Source organism: Dama dama, chromosome 22, assembly GCF_033118175.1.
Source record: "Dama dama isolate Ldn47 chromosome 22, ASM3311817v1, whole genome shotgun sequence".
Taxonomy (NCBI): domain Eukaryota; kingdom Metazoa; phylum Chordata; class Mammalia; order Artiodactyla; family Cervidae; genus Dama; species Dama dama.
The window spans coordinates 7,771,025-7,789,617 of NC_083702.1; the positions used below are offsets into that span (position 1 = coordinate 7,771,025).

At 56.9% G+C, this 18,593-nt stretch overlaps 1 protein-coding gene across 5 annotated transcripts in view; it reads right to left on the bottom strand.

The window, feature by feature from the left end:
* ZC3H7B (zinc finger CCCH-type containing 7B) overlaps positions 1 to 18,593 on the bottom strand; it is a 57,446-nt gene that overhangs the window by 16,335 nt on the left and 22,518 nt on the right. For 3 of the 5 annotated variants that reach the window (XM_061124449.1, XM_061124448.1, XM_061124453.1), the window contains exons 2-13: positions 17,820 to 17,878; positions 14,047 to 14,080; positions 13,711 to 13,908; positions 12,721 to 12,879; positions 9,803 to 9,883; positions 8,642 to 8,698; positions 5,681 to 5,723; positions 4,879 to 5,072; positions 4,264 to 4,585; positions 3,379 to 3,467; positions 2,485 to 2,584; positions 850 to 1,011 (exon numbers count right to left, since the gene is read on the bottom strand). In XM_061124449.1, the coding sequence (XP_060980432.1) occupies positions 850 to 1,011; positions 2,485 to 2,584; positions 3,379 to 3,467; positions 4,264 to 4,585; positions 4,879 to 5,072; positions 5,681 to 5,723; positions 8,642 to 8,698; positions 9,803 to 9,883; positions 12,721 to 12,879; positions 13,711 to 13,908; positions 14,047 to 14,080; positions 17,820 to 17,872 (1,492 nt within the window). In that variant the 5' untranslated portion in view covers positions 17,873 to 17,878. The remainder of the gene's footprint in view (positions 1 to 849; positions 1,012 to 2,484; positions 2,585 to 3,378; positions 3,468 to 4,263; positions 4,586 to 4,878; positions 5,073 to 5,680; positions 5,724 to 8,641; positions 8,699 to 9,802; positions 9,884 to 12,720; positions 12,880 to 13,710; positions 13,909 to 14,046; positions 14,081 to 17,819; positions 17,879 to 18,593) is intronic. The other 2 variants (XM_061124450.1, XM_061124452.1) reach the window with 1 other exon arrangement.

Here is an 18,593-nt window from a genome sequence, read left to right on the forward strand (position 1 = left end):
GGCACAGGTTTGATCCCTGGTCAGGGAACTTAAGATCCCACATGTGGTGGAGCAACTGAACCTGTGGCTACAACTCGAGAGAAAAGCCCACATACTGCAAAGGAAGATCCCGCAACCGACACAGCCAAAAATAAGTAAGTAAATATTAAAAAAAATAAAGCTAGCTCTTAAAAGATCCAGCCAGGAAGACGAGCTGATCCAGAAAGCCTGGGTGGGCTACTGCCACGGGCTGGGTTGGGGGAAAAAGGCGGAGCCTGGGGCAGGCTCCCAAAGTCTCAGTTTTTTCACTCAGAGTTGTCGTGAGGATGTGTGATGGTGGGAACAAAAGGGTGACACTCTAAAGCTCTGAACACTATTAAGACTGTTCAGGTCTTGCACCCAGATGGCACCCAGAGGCTTGGTTGGGAAGAAGAAGAAAGCAAATGAGGTACCTGTCGAATATCTACAACACGTCAACCCGACATGAGCCAGAAGGGAGGATGATGACAACACGTAAATTTTTAAAAGCTAGTGTCTGTCAAGCCCTTACTATGGCCCAGTCTCCAGTGCTTTACATGGTTTCTCTCCACATCCTTCCCATAGCCCTTTGGGGCCCAGCAGTGTATCAGAACTGTCTGACCCTCACACCCAGGAGCTGCTGAGGCCCCAGCTTGAGTGTGACACGCGGAGGCTCTCGTCTGTCTGCAGAGCTGGTCAGGGCCGGAGCTGCTTGTCCTCACGTGGACTCCATCCTCTCTGGACCACCCCTGTCTGTCTGCCTGTCTGCCTGCGGTGAGGCGCAGAGCCAGAGCTGGCTGTGGGCAGCTGGGCCCTTGGCCGTGCCACCCGCCCCTGTGGCGGCCCACCCACCTTTGCACAGGTAGTAGGAGCCCACGAAGCTGGTCTTGGTGGGCCGGGGCCGGATCCGCTTCCACGTCTGGTCCTCGGCGCTCCGGAGCCGGCCAAGCAGCGTGTCCCTCTTGCACTTGTGCTCAAGGCCCTCGCGGTAGGTGTAGTCGCCCGCTCTGGGGCCTGTGGGGGCAGGGAGGACCAGGACTGTGGTTCCGGAGGCAGAACTGAAGGGGGACGGGGGACTGGCCACCCCACCCCCCTGCCGCCTAGAAGCCCACTTCCTTCCTCTGGGCCTCCCACTAGTTCCTTGCCTGTGCTCCCTGTGGACAGGGTGGCGGGGCTGGCCGGAGAATACCCTCCGAGGAGCCCCTTCTCAGCACCCGCCCCCTTTCCACCACTGCCCTGACTCTCCAGTCAGAGAGCCTGACCATGTCAGTGTCTCCTTGGAACAAATGATGAAGACAGCCGAGCAGAGAGCAGGCTCCGTCCGTCTCCTTCTTTTCCTGCCCCAGGGAGGTGCGGCCAGCCTTCCTTAGCCTCCCTCCCCTGCTCCTTTTCCTTTTTATCCTGGTCCTCCCAAATCTTCTGACCAAGGGACTCCCCTCCCACAACAATGGAGTGAGGCGAGTCTCCCCAAAGAGACGGAGAACCAAGATCCCTCGTGGGGACCCACGTGACGTGGTTGGCCAGCACTTGGTGGGCAACAGCTCTGCTTTCCTAGCAGGGGGCTGCGGATCGGGGAGAGGATGCGCTCCGTACAAGGAAAAAACCTCCTTATGGGCACAGACACCCAGCAAGACGGTGTTCTGCCCCCTGGCCCCGCAGGGCCATGGGCTTCACAAGATGACTCTGGCAGTCACGACATGAATGTGACCGGGAGGGGGGTGGACGACAGCAACAGAGGACCTCTGAGGTCCTGTCAACTCCAGCCCCTCTGAGATGGAGATTTCCAGGCTGGGAAGATTTGTAACCCTGAGATACCCAGAGAGTACTATTCTGAAACATCAGGACTGTGGAATTCTAGCAGATGAAATGATGTGAGTCTAGAAATCTGAAATTCTAGGTGTGTTGAAAATTGTTTACCAAGGCCAGGCACCTATCTGGAATTGCTCCTACAGTCTCTTTTGGGTTTGGGGGTGGGGAGCCCAGGAAATAACCTTTTCCAAGATCCTCTGTCCCCTAGATTCTAGGCAAGGTTTGAATTCACCCAGTGAGAGGTGGATGGAGAGGTGAGTGTGGACAGGGATGCAGGCTGCACTTTCTCAGCAGATATGTTTGCGGCAGCTAGCTAGACCCTGCCTTCCACAGCCAGGAGCCAGCCTCTGGGCTGTGGGGTAGCCGTGATACTGGCCGGCAGCCCCCTGAGAGAGGAGCTCTGTGTGAGCAGCGTACCCCACTTCTGGGCCTCAGCTTGTGGAAAAGTAGCCCACAGGCCTGATGGTGTCTCCTGGCTTCCACTCCTCCAGCCTCTGGCAGTTTTGAAAGTCCTGCCCTCCCTGACATCCCGGGCTGCTCTAAATAGCCAGCAGGGCTTCTGTCTTCCCAGACTTCTCTCTGATGGGTGCACTGGGCTTCCCTCATTCTGGGATTCTACGCTCCTGCGATCCCTGACACCTCTGGGCAGAGGGGCGGAGCACAGAGGTGTGGCCTTACCTGTTTTGGGGTAGCAGAGCTGACAGGCCTGCTTAAACTCGTGGGTGGCAGCCAAGGGGTTCTTGATGAGCAAGGCGGTGTTGGGCATGGAAGGCTCTGGCTGTAACAGGAGGAGGTTGACCATTTTAGGTGCTGGACGGTGGCCAGAGCCACCAGGGCCAGCCTGGGCACCAGAAGTGCGACACTCCCCCCCAACCCCACCCAAGTGCTGAACCGCAGCCTGGGACTCTCCTTCTTCCCCCAGCCTCCCAGACGGGGAGGTCCTTGTTACATGATCCAAGAATCCAACAGGGCTACTTTAGCCTAGTCGAGGTGCCTGGTGACAGTGACCTTGGCCCAGAACCTTTCCTTGAGTCAAAGTCCAACGTGAAAGGAGTGAAACAGGAGTGGCCCTGACTGGGGCCTAAGGACAGCCCACCACCCCCCACCCAACCCATCCTCTCTCCCAAGCCCCCACGGCCTCACTAGATGGGAGGAAGGCAAAACTCAGAGAGGTTGGGTGGCTTCCCCAGGGCCACACAGCTACTGTCTTGGCTGAGGCCAGAGTTCAGGTCACTTGAGACCTGGACAGATGCTCTCCTCAACTCACACCTGTCTGAATCCTGAGATCAGGGATGTTAATGACCCTGGAGGGATCACTCAATCCTCTGAGCCTCGATGCCCTCTCTGGTCAGAAAAGCAAGGGCCAAGCCCTCTACTTGCTCCCAGCATGCCACCAGGCCAGGAAGGGTCTGGAAGGGCCAGGAAGAAACCGTATCTGGCCCGCCTGCTCGAGAGATGCTGTACCTTATCCCACGTTGAGGGCTCACCCCCACTCTGGAGCCCACAGCGCTTTGCCTCCACCCCCCAGAGAACACGAGGTACCTGGGCACCCATCCTCGCCGAGTCACTCACCGAGGGGGCTGGCTTCTGAGTACCACTCGGGGGACGATGGTCCTGTGAGTTGGTGTCCTCTGGGCGAGAAGACGCAGGGGTCACCTGCCCTGAGGGGTGTAAGGGGCCCTCTGTATTTCTGTATTTCTCATCTGTATTTCTAACTTGGAGAAGCCATCCAGGCCACACATGCTCTCCTATGTGGGCCATCGCCCAGGGACAGAGAAGCCTCCCTGCTTGGGCACATCCACCCCCTGCTTACACCTTCTATGCCCTGATGGCCCCCCAGGAGAAAGCCTGAGCTCCTCAGCTTGGCTCATGGTCCTCTGAGACCAGCCTCAGGCCTTCAAGGCCCCCCTACCTGCCCACCCTATGGCCGACTCCCCTGCTCATCCAACAGACCCTCCAACACCAGGCCGTGTAGCATCGCTCCCTCAGCTGGCAGGGGATCCTGCTAGCTGTCATCTTCTCCAGGAAGTCTCCATAAAGCCCATCTGTGCCCCCCAGGAATCCCCATCAACAGTGAGCACTCTAGGCTAGGTCTGTTGGGAAACCGGTCCCACAGAGGCCCAGGCATGTCTGTTTCCCTGCAGGGTCCAAGGTCAGAGTGGTGCTGGAGGAGCCCATGGCCTTACATCCTGCCCCCAGCCCCAGGATCATCCTCCCACCAGTCTGGCGACCCCAGGGTCCCAGGAGGCTGGGCAGAGAGCACCAGACTATATCCCAGCCCTGCTCTTGATCTTAAACAAGTCCCTGAGGTCTCGGGCCCATGCTGTGGTGAGCATCACAGGAGATGCAAAGCCGGGGGCTCCAGACCAGGAGAGAGTTGCCATCCTAGCTGCACTCTCCAGAGACTAGAGAGAGTCGGCACTTGGCCAGCTTTCAGGGGGTGGCGGGAGGCCTCACCCAGGAAGGAGCTGGGCTTGTCCAGGGAACCACGGGACGACCCAAAGCTGTCAAGGGCGTCCAATCGGGTCTCCGAGTATGGCAGCAGGTCCAGGGAGTCCAGCCCCGAGCCCGGGGGCTCCAGGGCATCCAGCACGGAGGCTGCCAGCTTCTTGGAGGGGTCCACGACGAGGCCAAAGGAGGCAGGGGGCAGTGGGCTGGACACGGGGATGGAGCCCCCCACCACGGGGGGCAGCAGTGGGGTCCCACCGGGGAACACGGGGATCAGCTGGGGCAGCTCGCTGGGCACACCGCCGCCAGGCAGGCCACCTTGCACCAGGGACTGCGAGGTGGGAACAGAGGGAGGGGTTGGAGGAGAACATGAGTGAGGACCTGAGTGCCCAGGCCTGTTCCGCAGGGTGGAGCCAGGGACCTTCAGTCTCCCTCCTGGACGCATGTTCTGTACTTTTCATGTTCCATCCAGCTCAAGCTGCCCTCCCCGAGGCCTCAGCCTCCCCACTGCGACACAGATGTGGGGCCTTCCCTCCACCTCACCTGGGATGTGAGGATGTGATGGGGTCCCAGTGGGGAGGGGGGTGAGGGGTTCCAGGAACAGGAGGGGACAGCCCTGCTCACCAGCGAGTCCAGGAGGGTATCCAGCTCCGGACCAAAGACATCCCCGTCGGAGAAGTCGTCCAGGCTCTCGGTGCCGGGGAGGGCCCTGCTGCTGCTGTCCAGGGGGGCCAGCAGGTCCAGAACGTGAGGGAAGAGGGGCATCATGGGGGTGGAGGGGAGGGGGGCTGGGGAGCCTCGCAGGTCCACGTAGCAGTCTGTGGATGGGGGTGGGCTCAGTAGCTGCAGGGGGTCCCATCTGGTGGGAATGGGGGAGCTGGCCCGGGGCCCGGGGCACCTCACCCACCACCTGTCCTGCTCTCCTGCCTCCCCAGAGCCTGGAGCCCTGCCTGCCCTGTGGCCTGACCCCACGGGGAGGCTCAGCTGGAGTGAAGGCAGGCCCCATGGGCCAGGGGAGGGGCCTTCAGTCCTGCAGCGTCTCTAGACGGGCCAGGTCAGTACCCACCTCTGGGGTATGTAACGCCCCCTCTCAAGGACACTATGTAACCGTGACCCCCTCCTGGAAGCCAGTGAGGAAGAGAAAAGGAGAGGAGGACTTTGAAAAGGTGGACCCCCAGCTGAGTCCCATGGAAGTGGCCCCGTACCTCCTAGGCTGGAGACTCGCCCTGCAGGGGAGTCTGTTTTCCTGCACCCACTCTTTTCTTTCATGCTTCAGGCAGTCCCCAGAGCCCCCAGGAGCCCTGTCTGCAGGGCCAGGGATCTGCAGGGGCTTGACCCAGCTGACCTCCCGAGGTCATGGCGGGGGAGGGGCTGAGTTCTCCCCAGGGCGCATCTCCACCCTGTCATCTGACATCAGAGACACTACCTGTTTCGATGTCATCTATGGACCCCAATCCATTGGAAGTTCCCTGTAGAGAAGGGGGATGGGGTGGGTCAGACAGACACAGGCTGGGAGGGCCCCCTCCCTGAGTGACCACCGCTGGTGTTAACCACCAGGCCGCCTGGGCAGGGGCCTTGTGTCTGCCTCTCACTGGAGTGTCCTCGGGGGGAGGAGACACAACCTCTGAGCCGGTTCCTTGCCTGTCACAGGGGGGTGTTTTACCAAGCCCTCCATGTTCATGCCAGGTGTGGACAGGTCACAGCTCAAAGCCAAAAGCACCAGTCTCCTGATTGACCAGTGTCCCCTCACCCAGTTATAGTCCCAGGCCCAACCGGGCCAGGTGGGACTGCCCTGCCACCTGCGGACCTCCCACTGGAGGAAAAGCTGGGCCCAAGCCTGCCCTGTGGGCTTGGCCAAGTACCCCGCCCTCTCTGGGCCACCTTCCTCATCTGTAAAATGAGGACAGCACAGTCACCCTCCTCCCCGGGCTGTTAAAAGGATGAGATCACTTGACGTTTGTACAGAGCTTAGAACAGAGCCCGACACACAGGAAGTGCTGCATGTGTCTGTCGAATGTGAAACATCAACTTTTAAATCCAGGCCATCAGGAGGTTGGCCTGGGGAAGCTGGCGTTCTCGTCCACCGGCCTCCACGACTGGCCCAAGTGGACTCGCCTGGCTCGTGTCCAGCTCTGGGCCGTGGCCTGTCTTTCCCCACCTGCCTCCAGGCCCTCAAGCGAGCGGCTCTCTCCTCTCCACCTGCCCACATCCCACAGCCTGGCTGCTCTGCGAAGTCCAAGGTGAGCAGGAGGCCAAGGCTGCCTCAGGCTCTGTCTGGTCCTGGGTCTCACAGTCCTCCTTGCGTCTGGCTCCCCATGCTGCCAAGAGTGCCCCGGGGCCTCGCTGTCTCCAGAGCATGGGGAGTGCCCTGTGGGCACAGCTCATGCCATCTCTGCTCCCAGGCACACGGGGAATGACTGCCTGGCTGGCACCTCCACACTGGAGAATCTGGTGGGGAGCCCAGCGGCCAGGCTCAGATGCAGCATCTGAGTCAGACCTCCAGAAGGTCAAGGTCAAAGGATCCGGCTGGGACTCTCCCCCTGTCCTCCCATCCCACGTGTGTCCATAGGCCACTGTGTGAGGGGTGGTATGTAGGTGTGGGAGTGTGTGGTGGATGTTGGGGGGGGGGTGTGCACATGTGTACACACACATGGCCCCATGCTAGCACAGTGAGGCAGGGTCTGACCTGGTCCTCTCCACTGTGGAGTCCTCTCTGCCTGGGCTTCTTAAAGACTCTCATCCCTGTGACCAACATGTAGTGGGGGATCCATAAGGTTGCAGGGATGGGTGGCTGGCTTGGCAGGGGCTGGGGTGCCCACTGCCCCACACAGCACCATTTGTAGCCCCCCGGGCTGCAGACTCAGTGGACACCGAGGGTTGGCCCTTGTGGAGCTGGGCATCCCACCTGTATTTGCTGTGACCCTTTGGCCATGATCATTCAGTCATTCAACAAATGTCTTCTCAGCACCTGCTGCGCCTGCCCAGTGCTGCTCTGCCTGCTGTGATGAGCAGACATATCCCCTCATGGGCCCCGAGGACCTGCAGGGGCTCCCCAACCCTGCCCTGGAAAGACGCACGAGGCCCAGCCCTACCCCGGGCACTGCACTCCTTTATGCCAGCCACACACCCACCTGGGGACCTGGGCACCAGTGTCTTCTCCATTTTACAGAGGGAACCTAAGGCCAGGACATGATGCCATTTCCTCTAGGTCATGCCACCCGTGACAGCAGGAGACCCTCCAGTCTCCAAAACTATGAGTAATAAGTTTCTTATTTGTAAGTCACCCAGTACCTGGCCTTTTTTAAAATTTTGTCATACCACGTGGCATGTAGGATCTTAGTTCCCTGACCAGGGATGGAACCTGGGGCCCCAGCAATAAGACTGCTAAGTCCTAGCCAGGGGACCACCAGGAAATTCCCAGCATTCTGTTACAGTGGCCTGAACAGACTAGGACATTCCCTTAATTGTTTTTAAGGACCCAGTATGCACCAGGCCTAGCAATTGTGATTACAAATCATCCCGAGTGCTACACAGGCAGATCCACATGTGCCTTGCTTGCAGCCTGGCAGGCCCCCAAGGGCGAGGACACGCCTGACTCAGCTCTGGCCCAGCGGCAGTCCAGGGCCCAGAAGGGGTTCCCTGGGAGTCTGTGGAGTGAATGAATGAATGAGCTGTCCTACCGAGTGACGCTGGCCAAGTCCCCTCGTCACTCTTGTGCTCACTTTCCCCCTTGTGTACAACATGGAGGCGGGACGCCAGCCACGGTCAGCTCTTCCAGCCCGTCCCCTTCCCCAAGGCCTCCTGAGCAGTTCCTATGTGGTGGGTGGTGGGGGGTCTGATGTGTGCAGGGCCCTACCATGCCCCCTAGACAAGGCCTGGTGGTCTGATCTCAACTGCCTTTCTTCCTCAGTCCTACTCCCACTCTTCCTGTTGCCATTGGCTTCTTTCTCGGGGTCCACGAGTGAGGGTACCCCCGATGGTCCCCCTGCAGTGACCTAAACCTGACTCTAAGGTGCAGGGACCACTCGCAGCACCGGAGCCACACTCCACCCCCCTACTCTGCCCCTGTGGTCCCAGGAGGCCCTTCCTGGAAGGGGGAGGTGCTCTGAGTCTCTGGGCTGCTCTCAAGAGCCTGGTTCAGGCCCAAGCTGTCATCACCTCTCTTCAAGAGGCAGGAGACTGGCTGCAGCGTGAGAATGGGGACAAACTGAGCCCAACCCTTCAGTGTGAGGCCTCTGGCTCTGCTGCTTGAGGTCGTTTATATCCGAGAACAAACCCAAAGCTCTTATGATGGACGAACCAAGATAGGCTGGTCCTGGGCAGGGGGTGGGGTGAGGGGCGGTGGTACAGGCTGGGGGGATCTGCTCGGGGTCCTGCCCCATCCTACCTGATCTGCCACACCAGCCGCAGTGCCATTACTGAGCAGAGAAAAGGTTTCCAATTCCTGCCAGAGATTGGAGAGAGATGGGAAGAGATGGTGATTCTGCAAAGGTGCCCAGGGTCCCACCAGCTGGGGCTGCAAAGGAGCCCCAACCAGGCAGGTGGGGTCTGCAGTGCCCCCCCAAGCTCCCTGCCCCCAGGCTTGCAGGGAGTCACCTGCCCTGTCTCTCTGAGTCCCATTTGGGTGTTTTCTTCCTGCAACCATGACCAGGGCAGAGGACTTCTAGGTACACACTTCTGTGGATGCCCGGCACAGTCTCAAACACTCTCTCCCTGTGATCCTCCCATGAGTCCTCTATTGTTGTTGTTGTTTACTTGCTAAGTTGTGTCTGACTCTTTGTGACCCCATAGACTGCAGCACACCAGGCTTCCCTGCCCTTCACTATCTCCCAGAGTTTGCTTAAACTTGAGTCCAATGAGTTGGTAATGCCATCCAACCATCTCATCCTCTGTCACCCTCTTCTCCTCCTGCCCCCGATCTCTGGCAGCATTCGGGTCTTTCCAAGGAGTCGGCGCTTCACATCAGGTGGCCAAAGTTCTGGGGTCAGCTTCAGCATCACTGAGCCCTCTGAGAGGGGATACGATTATCCCCACATCCCAGATGTGGAAAAGATGGGGGAGAGAGGAACTAACTTGCTCCAGGTCACAGCAGAGACTCTAGAGCTGTACCCTCTGCTGCATGTGGTTTCCTGGCCCAAAGTAGGAGCCAAATGAATACACACGGATGTGAACAAGCCAAATAGATACCGACAGTTCAAACATGTACCACACGGGGGTTATCTGAGAACAGGAGGCTGAAGGACGTCAGTGTCAACTGAGGCCATCTCTGGGGTGTTAAGGTCGGCCAGGGCAGGGGACGGAGTGGGCTTTAACAGCTGGTGTCTAAGGCGAGCTGGGAGCTTTGGCTGTTCTTTCCTCTTCCAAGAGGCTCTGGAAGTTGTCCCAGGGCTTTCAGCCAACAGACAGGGAAGATTACCTGCTGTCACCCCCTCTGTCCTGGCCTGGCCCCAGCCCCCCTCACCTACATCTCTCAAAGCTGCCTGACCCCCCTCTACATGTCTCCCCAACCCCAGCCCCACCCAAGCCCCAGTGCCCAGGGCCCACCTACCTGGGGCCTCTTATATGCCTTCCGAACTCGAAGCCCAAGCTTCTGAGCCAGCTCCTGACCAAGCTGAGTTACACTTTCATCCTGAGAAGGCAAGACACAGGGTAAGGGTGGGTTAGTTTGCTCTGACTTGTGAAGTTGTGCTCCAAATGCTTGTGCAGCCCAGCAAGGGGGGACAGGGTCCCCATTATCCAAGGTTATGGATAAGGAAGCGAGATCCTGGGAGGGGACGCTAGCTGCCCAGGTCACATGGCCAGTGCGTGGGGGGCTGGGGCCAGGAACCCGTGCTTCTACTGTTCCCTTTATTGTGGGGAGTAGAAAGGAATACATTTTGGGTTTCATTTCAATATTATCTTTTTGTTTCCACAATTCATCAAGTAACAGTCACTGCAGAAAGCAGAAATGTCAGAGAGGGAGCAAGGACTCCCCTGGACCATCACCCTAGACTCCCACCCCACCCAGAGGGAGCTTAGCCAACAAGGGTGCTGTGTGTTCCTACAGATCTCAGCTAGGGACTCACACACACGTGGATGACAAAGGATGTTTAGTTTCGCTTTGTGGGGATTTTCTCTTTCTTTTTGTATATAAGTGAGATTATATTATACCTATTGCTTGTTCTACAATGGGCTTCTTTTATCAAACAGTGTCTCGGAACTCTCTGCAAGTGAGGACAAACAGATGGAGCACGGGCACCAAGGAATGAGGCTGGGTGAAGTCTAGAAGGTGCCTGGCCCACGGTTGTGCTCAGTAATGGCACCCAGCATTCCTTCCACCCTCCCAGTCTGTACCACCGTCTGTGTGCCAGGCACAACCTGGAGGCCAGGGACACCAGTCACAGAGCAGGCGGGGCCCAGGCCTCCCAGAAGCTCCAGTCCAGTGGGGAGACCAGTCAGGAAACAGAGAAACAGCGACTGCAGTCCTGGCTTCAGATGGGCAGTGGGGACGCTGTGCGTTCATCCACCCCCCACCTCACTGACAACTCCTAGAGCCCAGGGTCTGGGTCACCTCTGGTCCTGACGCCCAGCGCAGAGCAGGGCCTGGTCAGTGTTTGCCCGGGAAAACAGGGGAATTCTCTGACTCAAAGGCAGAAGTCCTGTGTGGGTACGTCCCTCCAGGGAGCTGCCAGTCCTCACAGGTCTGGCTCCCTGGCCTGTACAGAGAGGTGAGAGCCACCCTCTCCTCTTGTAAGAGGGCAGGCCCGGGACCCAAATATGGACCTGCTGCAGATGCTGAGGTGGAGGTCGGGGACTAGGTCATAAGAGAGCTTCTCAATGGTAGAATAAACTGAATTGGAGAAGCAAGAATAATAAACAGAAAGTGTAACAACAGTGAATGTTCTGAACTCTTACTGTGTCCAGCCACTGCACCCATGCCCTGTATGACTTTCTGATTCCATCCTCAGCATGGCCCCATGGTGCATGGTATACCATCACCCCCGCTTCATGTCATCGCCCCCACTTTACAGGGGTGCAAACCAAGACTCAGAGGGGCTAAGCCCTGTGTCCAATGGCACAGAGCTTGTAGATAGGAGACCCAAGATTAGAACCCAAACCCAGACCAATTCTCTGCACTGACATTCCTGATCACCCTGCCTATAGCCTCGTCTCTGCTCTGCACACTCAAATCTTTCTTGCTTCTTCCAGCCTCAATCAAGCCCTGCCTCCTCCAGGGAGCCCTCCAGGATCTTGACCACTCCTGAGAGCTCTCTCAGTCCTTCCTGGGCAGCATTTACCCTTTTACAAGCCCTTTCACACCCGCAGTTCCAGAGACAAAGTGGGAAGGGCACTACATAGACAAGGAGCTGATCTGCAGAGAGGGGAGGAGGGGCTTCGCCAGGATCATGGCTCTGTGCAGCCAGGCCTAGACCTCAGGGCTGTCTCCACGTGTCTCCCTCCAGACTGTGGGTCCCTGAAAGGCACAGATCTGGACACTCTGTGGGTGCTTTGTAAACATTTGTTAAGCTGATGGATAAATGGGGAGGGGACATGTGCCTAGCTGTGCATGACCTGGGGCAAGCAAGACCTTTGACTGGATTTTCCCATTGACCTTCCCCACCTAATGATACCCTGGACGTTAGGATCCCGCACACATGGCACCCCATTAGATGCTCCCTGCAGCCCTGGACTCTCAGAGACTGGTGGAGATTAACAGTCAGATTGCTCAGGCTCCCCTGGTAGCTCAGTGCCAATGCAGGAGACGTGGGTTCAATCCCTGATCCGGGAAGATCCGACATGCCCCGGGGCAGCTGAGCCCATGAGCCACGACTACTGAGCCTGGGTTCTAGAGCCTGTGCTCCCAACTTGAGTAGCCCCAACTCGCCACAACTAGAGAAAGCCTACTCAGCAACGAAGACCCAGCACAGCCAAAAACAAATAAAAGTGAAAGTGAAAGTCGCTCAGTCCTGTCCGAGTCTTTACGACCCCAGGGACTCTACAGTCCTTGGAATTCTCCAGGCCAGAATACTGGAGTGGTTGCCTTTCCCTTCTCCAGGGGATCCTCCCAACCCAGGGATTGAACCCAGGTCTCCGGCATTGCAGGCGGATTCTTTACCAGCTGAGCCACAGGGAAGCCTCCCAAAATTACATATATATATATATATACACAAAATTACATATATATATATACACAAAAGAAATCAGACTACTGGGTTCAAGTCTTGACCCTCCCACCCCTCACTGGGATCTTCAGTAAGTTCCCTCCTCTCCATGCCTCTGTCTCCTCATCTTTAAAATGGGGATAATGATAGTGTCTATCTCACAGGACTCTCTCAAGGGTTAGGTAAGTTAATACACAGTATATGTTTAGCAGTGCCTGGTGTTAATATCAGCATCTCAGTGGAGGAAAGCAAGGCTCAGAGGGGTGAGGCGCTTGGGCCCAGAGAGGACAGGGAGCCTGGCCTCTGCGAGGAAGGCGGCACTCACGTGGGGCAGGGCCAGGGAGCAGCGGCTGCTGCACGCGTAGGCCTCCTTGTGGCGCCCCAGCTCGGTCAGGGCCCGCGCCTTGCGGAACAGTGCCCGGATGTTCTCGCTGTCCAAGCCCAGCGCCTTCTCGCTGTCCTCCAGCGCCTTCTCGTACAGGCCCTGCCAGAGAGGAGCAGGGGGCCGCCCGTCAGCCTGACACCCTCCCTCCCCCAGCCTCCTGCCTGCACCGGGACAGAGGACCAACCTCCTCCCTTCCTCGCAGACGGGGCGGGGGCGAGGGCTCCAGGAAACAGCTCTGGTGTTCAGTCCCAATCAAGGGCGTTTGTGTGTCCAGCCAAGGAGCACTGGCAGGACATGGAGGGGAAGGGTCTTCGAATTCTACAGTCATGAGCCTGGCCACTCAGAAGATCACGGACTGTGAGTAACAAAGCCATCTCCAGAGGAGGCGACACCAGGAAGGTGGCTCAGCACACAGAACATAATGTGAACAGACATCTGGTAGACCCGTTCATCCAGACCCGACTCCCCTAACCATAACCATTGGCAGAGCCCACTGCAGAGCCCCATAGGTTCTGGGGAATGACTGAAGCCCTGAGCAAGGACAGGGAAGAGGAGAAGGTTGGAGCTGCAAGAATGAGGGAAAGGCAGAACCTGAAGTCTGGAGAAAGGAGGAAGGTAGGGAAGGATGAGAAGGGGTTTTGCAGAAAGAGACGGTGATAAAGGTGGTGGTCCTCAGCCCTGATGGCCCACAGACTCCTGCCAGGGCCCAGGCCGTCCCCCGAGAACCTAACTTAACTCATCTGGGGCAGGGCTTGGGCTCCATATCATGACAACACTTTTTATTAAGTATTAGTCCTTTAAAAGTTCTCCAGGTGAGTCCATTGTGCGCTGGGGTTGAGAGCCCTGGGAGCAGAGGGTGGGGGCGAGGGGCATGGAGGCGGAGGGGCCATGGGGGCGTCTGGGTGGGACCAGGCAGTGGGGGGAGCTCACCATGGTGAAGTAGCAGGCGGCCCGGTTGACGTGGAGCTTACACAGCAGTTCCCGGGGCAGGGCCACCTGGTCGGAGGCAGCGTAGTCGGCCACGTTCAGCCCCTCCATGTACTGCACCAGTGCCTGCTTGTAGTCCTTCTCCCGGAACAGGTCATTGCCCTCAGCGAACAGGTTCTGCACCAGCTTGAGCAGAAAGGCCTGCCGGGGCAGGGTGTGAGGATGGGGGTGCTCAGGGGGTCTTTGGCACCCAGCTCTGGCCCTGCCACCCAAGCCCCATGTACCCCACCGGGGACACCCTGCCCTTTGCCTTCCCCCAGCCCAGCCCCTGATGCTCACCTCATATTCTTCTTGCTTTAAGGGTAGGGTCGACCTACGGGAAAAGGAGAAGGACACAAGGTCTGGGTGGGCCCAGGGTTCTCAGCCTCCCAGAGGCCCAGGACCCAGAGCCACGGGTTAGAGACTGTGCCTGGGAGCTGGTTCCCCCAGCTCAGACCTCAGACATCACCTTGTGGACTGGGATGAGGGGACAGCAGTTTTGTTTTTTTTCCCCTAAATCAACACCATGCTGGCCCTCTCTTTCCTACAAAAGGATGGTGGAAGGTCCTGCCCCAGGGCCCGGCAGCCAGGCTTTCCCAGGTGCTGCTGTTGTTCCATTGCTAAGTCATGTCCGACTCTTTGGTAACCCCATGGACTGTAGCACACCAGGCTTCTCTGTCGTCCTCTATCTCCCCGCACTTGCTCAAATTCATGTCCACTGAGTCGATGATGCTATCTAACCATCTCATCTGCTGCCACCCCCTTCTCCTGTTGCCTTCACTCTTTCTCAGCATCAGGGTCTTTCCCAATGAGTCGGCTCTTTGTATCAGGTGGCCAAAGTATTGGAGCTTCAGCTTCAGCATCTGTCCTTCCAATGATTATTCAGGGTTGATTTCCTTTAGGATTGACTAGTTGGATCTCCTTGCAGTCCAAGGGACTCACAAGAGTCTTCTTCATCACCACAATTTGAAAGCATCAATTCTTCGGCACTCAGCCTTCTTTATGGTCCAATTCTCACACCCACACATGACTACTGGAAAAACCATAACTTTGACTGTACAGACCTTTCCGGATGCACATTTCTGAGAAGGAGCTCTGGCTGGCTGTCCTCTGCCTAAGAAACCAGTTCCTGGAAATGGTCCCTGGGACCATGTCCCCCCCAAACCAAACTTGCAACTTCAGATTCATGGGCAGCATCCAAAGTCTACGTCGGGGGCCATTTGTTTTGGGAGTCGCTGCACTTTTTCTGTCCCTGCCCATGAGACACAGATAACCCCAGCCAATGCCCAGCATGTAGAACCTAACCCTTCCTGCCAGACTCAGCAAAGCAGGTGGGTCCTTAGGCACCCTCTCCTGTCTGCGAGCCGCGGAAACAATGCCAGCTCAGAACAGCTGAGCCCAGAAGAAAGTGTGAAAGAAAGGAAGGGAGGGGAAGGGCCCTCAGGGAGAAAGGAGAAAGAAAGCATGAGCCCAAGGCACATTTGTGAGGCTGCAAGGCAGCACTGGAAGGGAAGCTGGGGTTTGTCTTCTGGTCTCTCATGTCACAGAGGGGAAATCAGACATTCAGAGAGGGGCAGTGACAGGCCCAAGGTCACACAGCAGGTCCAAGCCAGGGCCAGAGAGCAAGGCTGGGGCTCGTTCTATTGCTTGGAGCCACTGTGAATACTTGGGCAAAAAAGAACAACTTAGGGACTTCCCTGGTGGCTCAGACAGTAAAGAATCCGCCTGCCAATGCAGGAGATGTGGGTTTGAACCCTGGGTTGGGAAGATTCCCCTGGAGAAGGAAATGGCAACCCACTCCAGTATTCTTGCCTAGAGAAATCCATGGACAGAGAAGCCTGGTGGTCTACAGTCATGGGGTTGTAAAGAGTTGGACACGACTGAGGGACTAACCCAGGGATCTCCTTGGTAGTCCAGTGGTTAAGACTCTGTGTTTCCAATGCAGGGGGCACGGGTTCAATTCCTGGTTGGGCAAGTATGTCACATGTCATGGAGCAGTCAAAAAAAAAAAAGGCAGCCTAAGCTGGTGAGTGACAAGTGGTGAGCGGAGACCCCAGAGGTTCCCTGAGGAGGGGGAGGTGTTCCTGACTGTGACGGTGGGGCCGGCCACCCACCCTCCCACTCGCCACCCACCATCAGAAACCAGGGCCTGTCCCTCCTCGCTCAGCCCTGGCCGCCCACCACTCTCCTCCTAACTCATCTTTCACCTCCAGCCTCTCTTCCTCCAGCCTCAGCTTCATCTTCAATAGGTCACACCCTGTCCTCAAGGTCACCTTATCCTGGTGTTTAAGGCTCTACACAAGCCTGTCACCCACCTGTCCGCATCACTTCATGGCTCCTGCGGTGCTCGGCGCCCAGCTAAGCACACGAAGTCGGCACGTGAGGAAACAGCGATTTTTAAAGGAGCAGGCCTGACTGTATATCCTGTAGTCCCTCAGGAGACCAACGTGTGGTTTTCTGGGAGGGTGTCCCACTGCTAAACCTCCTCAGAGCTCCCCTTTGGGAAGGGTAAGGAGGACACACAGCCAACATTCACCCCCAAGCGCGACGATCCGGAGGCGGAAGGGGTATTCTCTCCGTTTCACAGAGACTGTGACCACAGGAAGCAGGGGCACCAGGATGGGGGTTGAAATCTGGATCTTGGAGGTCCAGTTCCGCAGAAATCAGTGACTAGAAGATAGATTCTTACGAGACAGGATTCCCAAGGCCTGCCTTGCTCTCCAGAATGGCCTCTGAGCAAAACTGGGGCATTTGACCAAGATCAATGCTCTCCCCCAGATGGAAGACAAGCCCCCTGTGAAAAAGGGTGAGGCCACAGCTCTGAGCTGGCAGAAGCCAGGAAAAGTGGCCGTTTTGCAAGTTGAGGAAGGAGAACGTGTTGTGAGAATATAAACACACAGCAGATCATGTGTATGTGTGTCTGTGTGTGAAAAAACACCCAGCCTGTGCTGAAAAGGCAGGTCGTGCTTTGCAGGTCTGCGTGAGCACAAAATCAGGGAGTATATAAGGGTTTGTGGGGCTTTTCCGGTGGCTCAGGGGTAAAGAATCTGCCTGCAGTGCAGGAGACACAGGAGACACAAGTTTGATCCCTGGGTCAGGAAGATCCTCTGGAAGAAGAAATGGCAACCCATTCCAGTATTCTTGCCTGGAAAATTCTATGGACAGAGGAACCTGGCAGACTAACAGTCCACGGGGTCGCAAGAGTCGGACACAACTGAGCTACTAAACAACAACAGCAATGAGGGTTTGTATGTGCAAACTCCAGTTTTGTAGAGAGTCATATTTAAGAACACAAAATGAGACACAAAGAATTGCTAGACAGTCTTTCAGGGTTTTGGAAAGAACGCTTGCAAATGAGGGACTGGAGCTTACGCTTCATCAGAGTCACGATAAACATGCCTGTGAGGGTCCATTTCAGAGAGAGAAGAGTTAATAAAAATATTTTGTGTGTAAAGAAAAAGATGAAAAAACCAACACGGCTTATGGGTACCAGGGGCAAATAATGGAAAGAAATTTGGGTTTTGGAGTCCACGAGACCCAGGTTAGAATTCCGTCACTTAGTAGCTGTGTGACTGTAAACCAGTTTCTTAACCTCTCTGAGCCTCAGCTTTCTCATCTGCAAAATGGAGATAAAACCACCTGCTTAACTGAGCCGTTGTGAAGACGAGAGAGATGACAGATGTGAAGGGCCCAGCATGGAATGGAAAGACGTGCTCAGCAAGCAAAGACTACTGACTTATTATGGGATATGCACAGACAAGCAAGAGAATTAACAGGGAGCGTAGGAGCATGCGTGGAGGGGGAAGGTAAAACGATACGCTGGACGAGACCAGAGGGTGGCCAGGGTCAGGTCAGGAAGCGTGTGTGTGCCTGGAGATCACGGCTCAGGGTTAGGAGCACCCCTGGCCCCTGCCCCGCCAGCCCTTCCTTCTCACTCCCAACACACAGGGCAGCCTGAACAGCAAAAGCTCAGTAAGCGAGGAGAGGGAACCCTGGAGAAGACGTGTTCTGGGATGTCCCAGAGGACCGCACCCTGCCACCCCCGACCCCCGCCGCCCCAAACACACACTCACTGAATGAACTGCAGCCCCTTCTCGATGTCCGCCTTGCGCCTCTGCCTCTCCATCAGTCTCTGCGGAGAGAACGCCGTCCATCAGGAAGTCAGCGGGGCCGGTTGCCGTCCACACCCACCTCCCTACCATGCGCTCCCTCACTCCCTGCTCACCCCATCTCATGGGGTGTCGGGGTGTCCCTGAGGGCAGTGACCCGTCTCGGGGCCCACACAGACCTCCAGCACACAGCTCTCCCTCCACACCTGCACACCCACTGGACCCTAAGTTTGGACAGCACCTTCGATGGGCAGGGGGGTTCATGAAGGCCACCTGCCCTTCCCCACACATGGCTGGGGCTGCCAAACTGCACAGGACACCCTCAAGTTCAAGGGAAAAGTCTTGCTTTACCAGCAAGCACAGTTTAGGGAGAAGAAACACAGAAAATGCCAGCATGGCCCTGACTATAGCTACAATGTAGCATCACACGTGAGCCAGGCACTCTGTATCAGGCTCTCACTGAATCCGCCAGGAGGTGGGTATCTTTTTTTCTTTTTTGCAGTATCATGTGCCATATGGGATCTTAGTTCCCTGACCAGGGATTGAACTTATGCCCCCTGGATTGGAAGTATGGAGTCTTAACCACTGGACCACTAGGGAAGTCTCGAGGTGGGTGTCATTCTGTCCCCGTTTTACCAGGAAACTGAAGCTCAGGGAGCCCCCATCATAAGCTGGCTGGCCTCCACCACACCAGGCTATGGTAGCCTGGTACCCACACCATCTCAGCGAGGTGGCGTG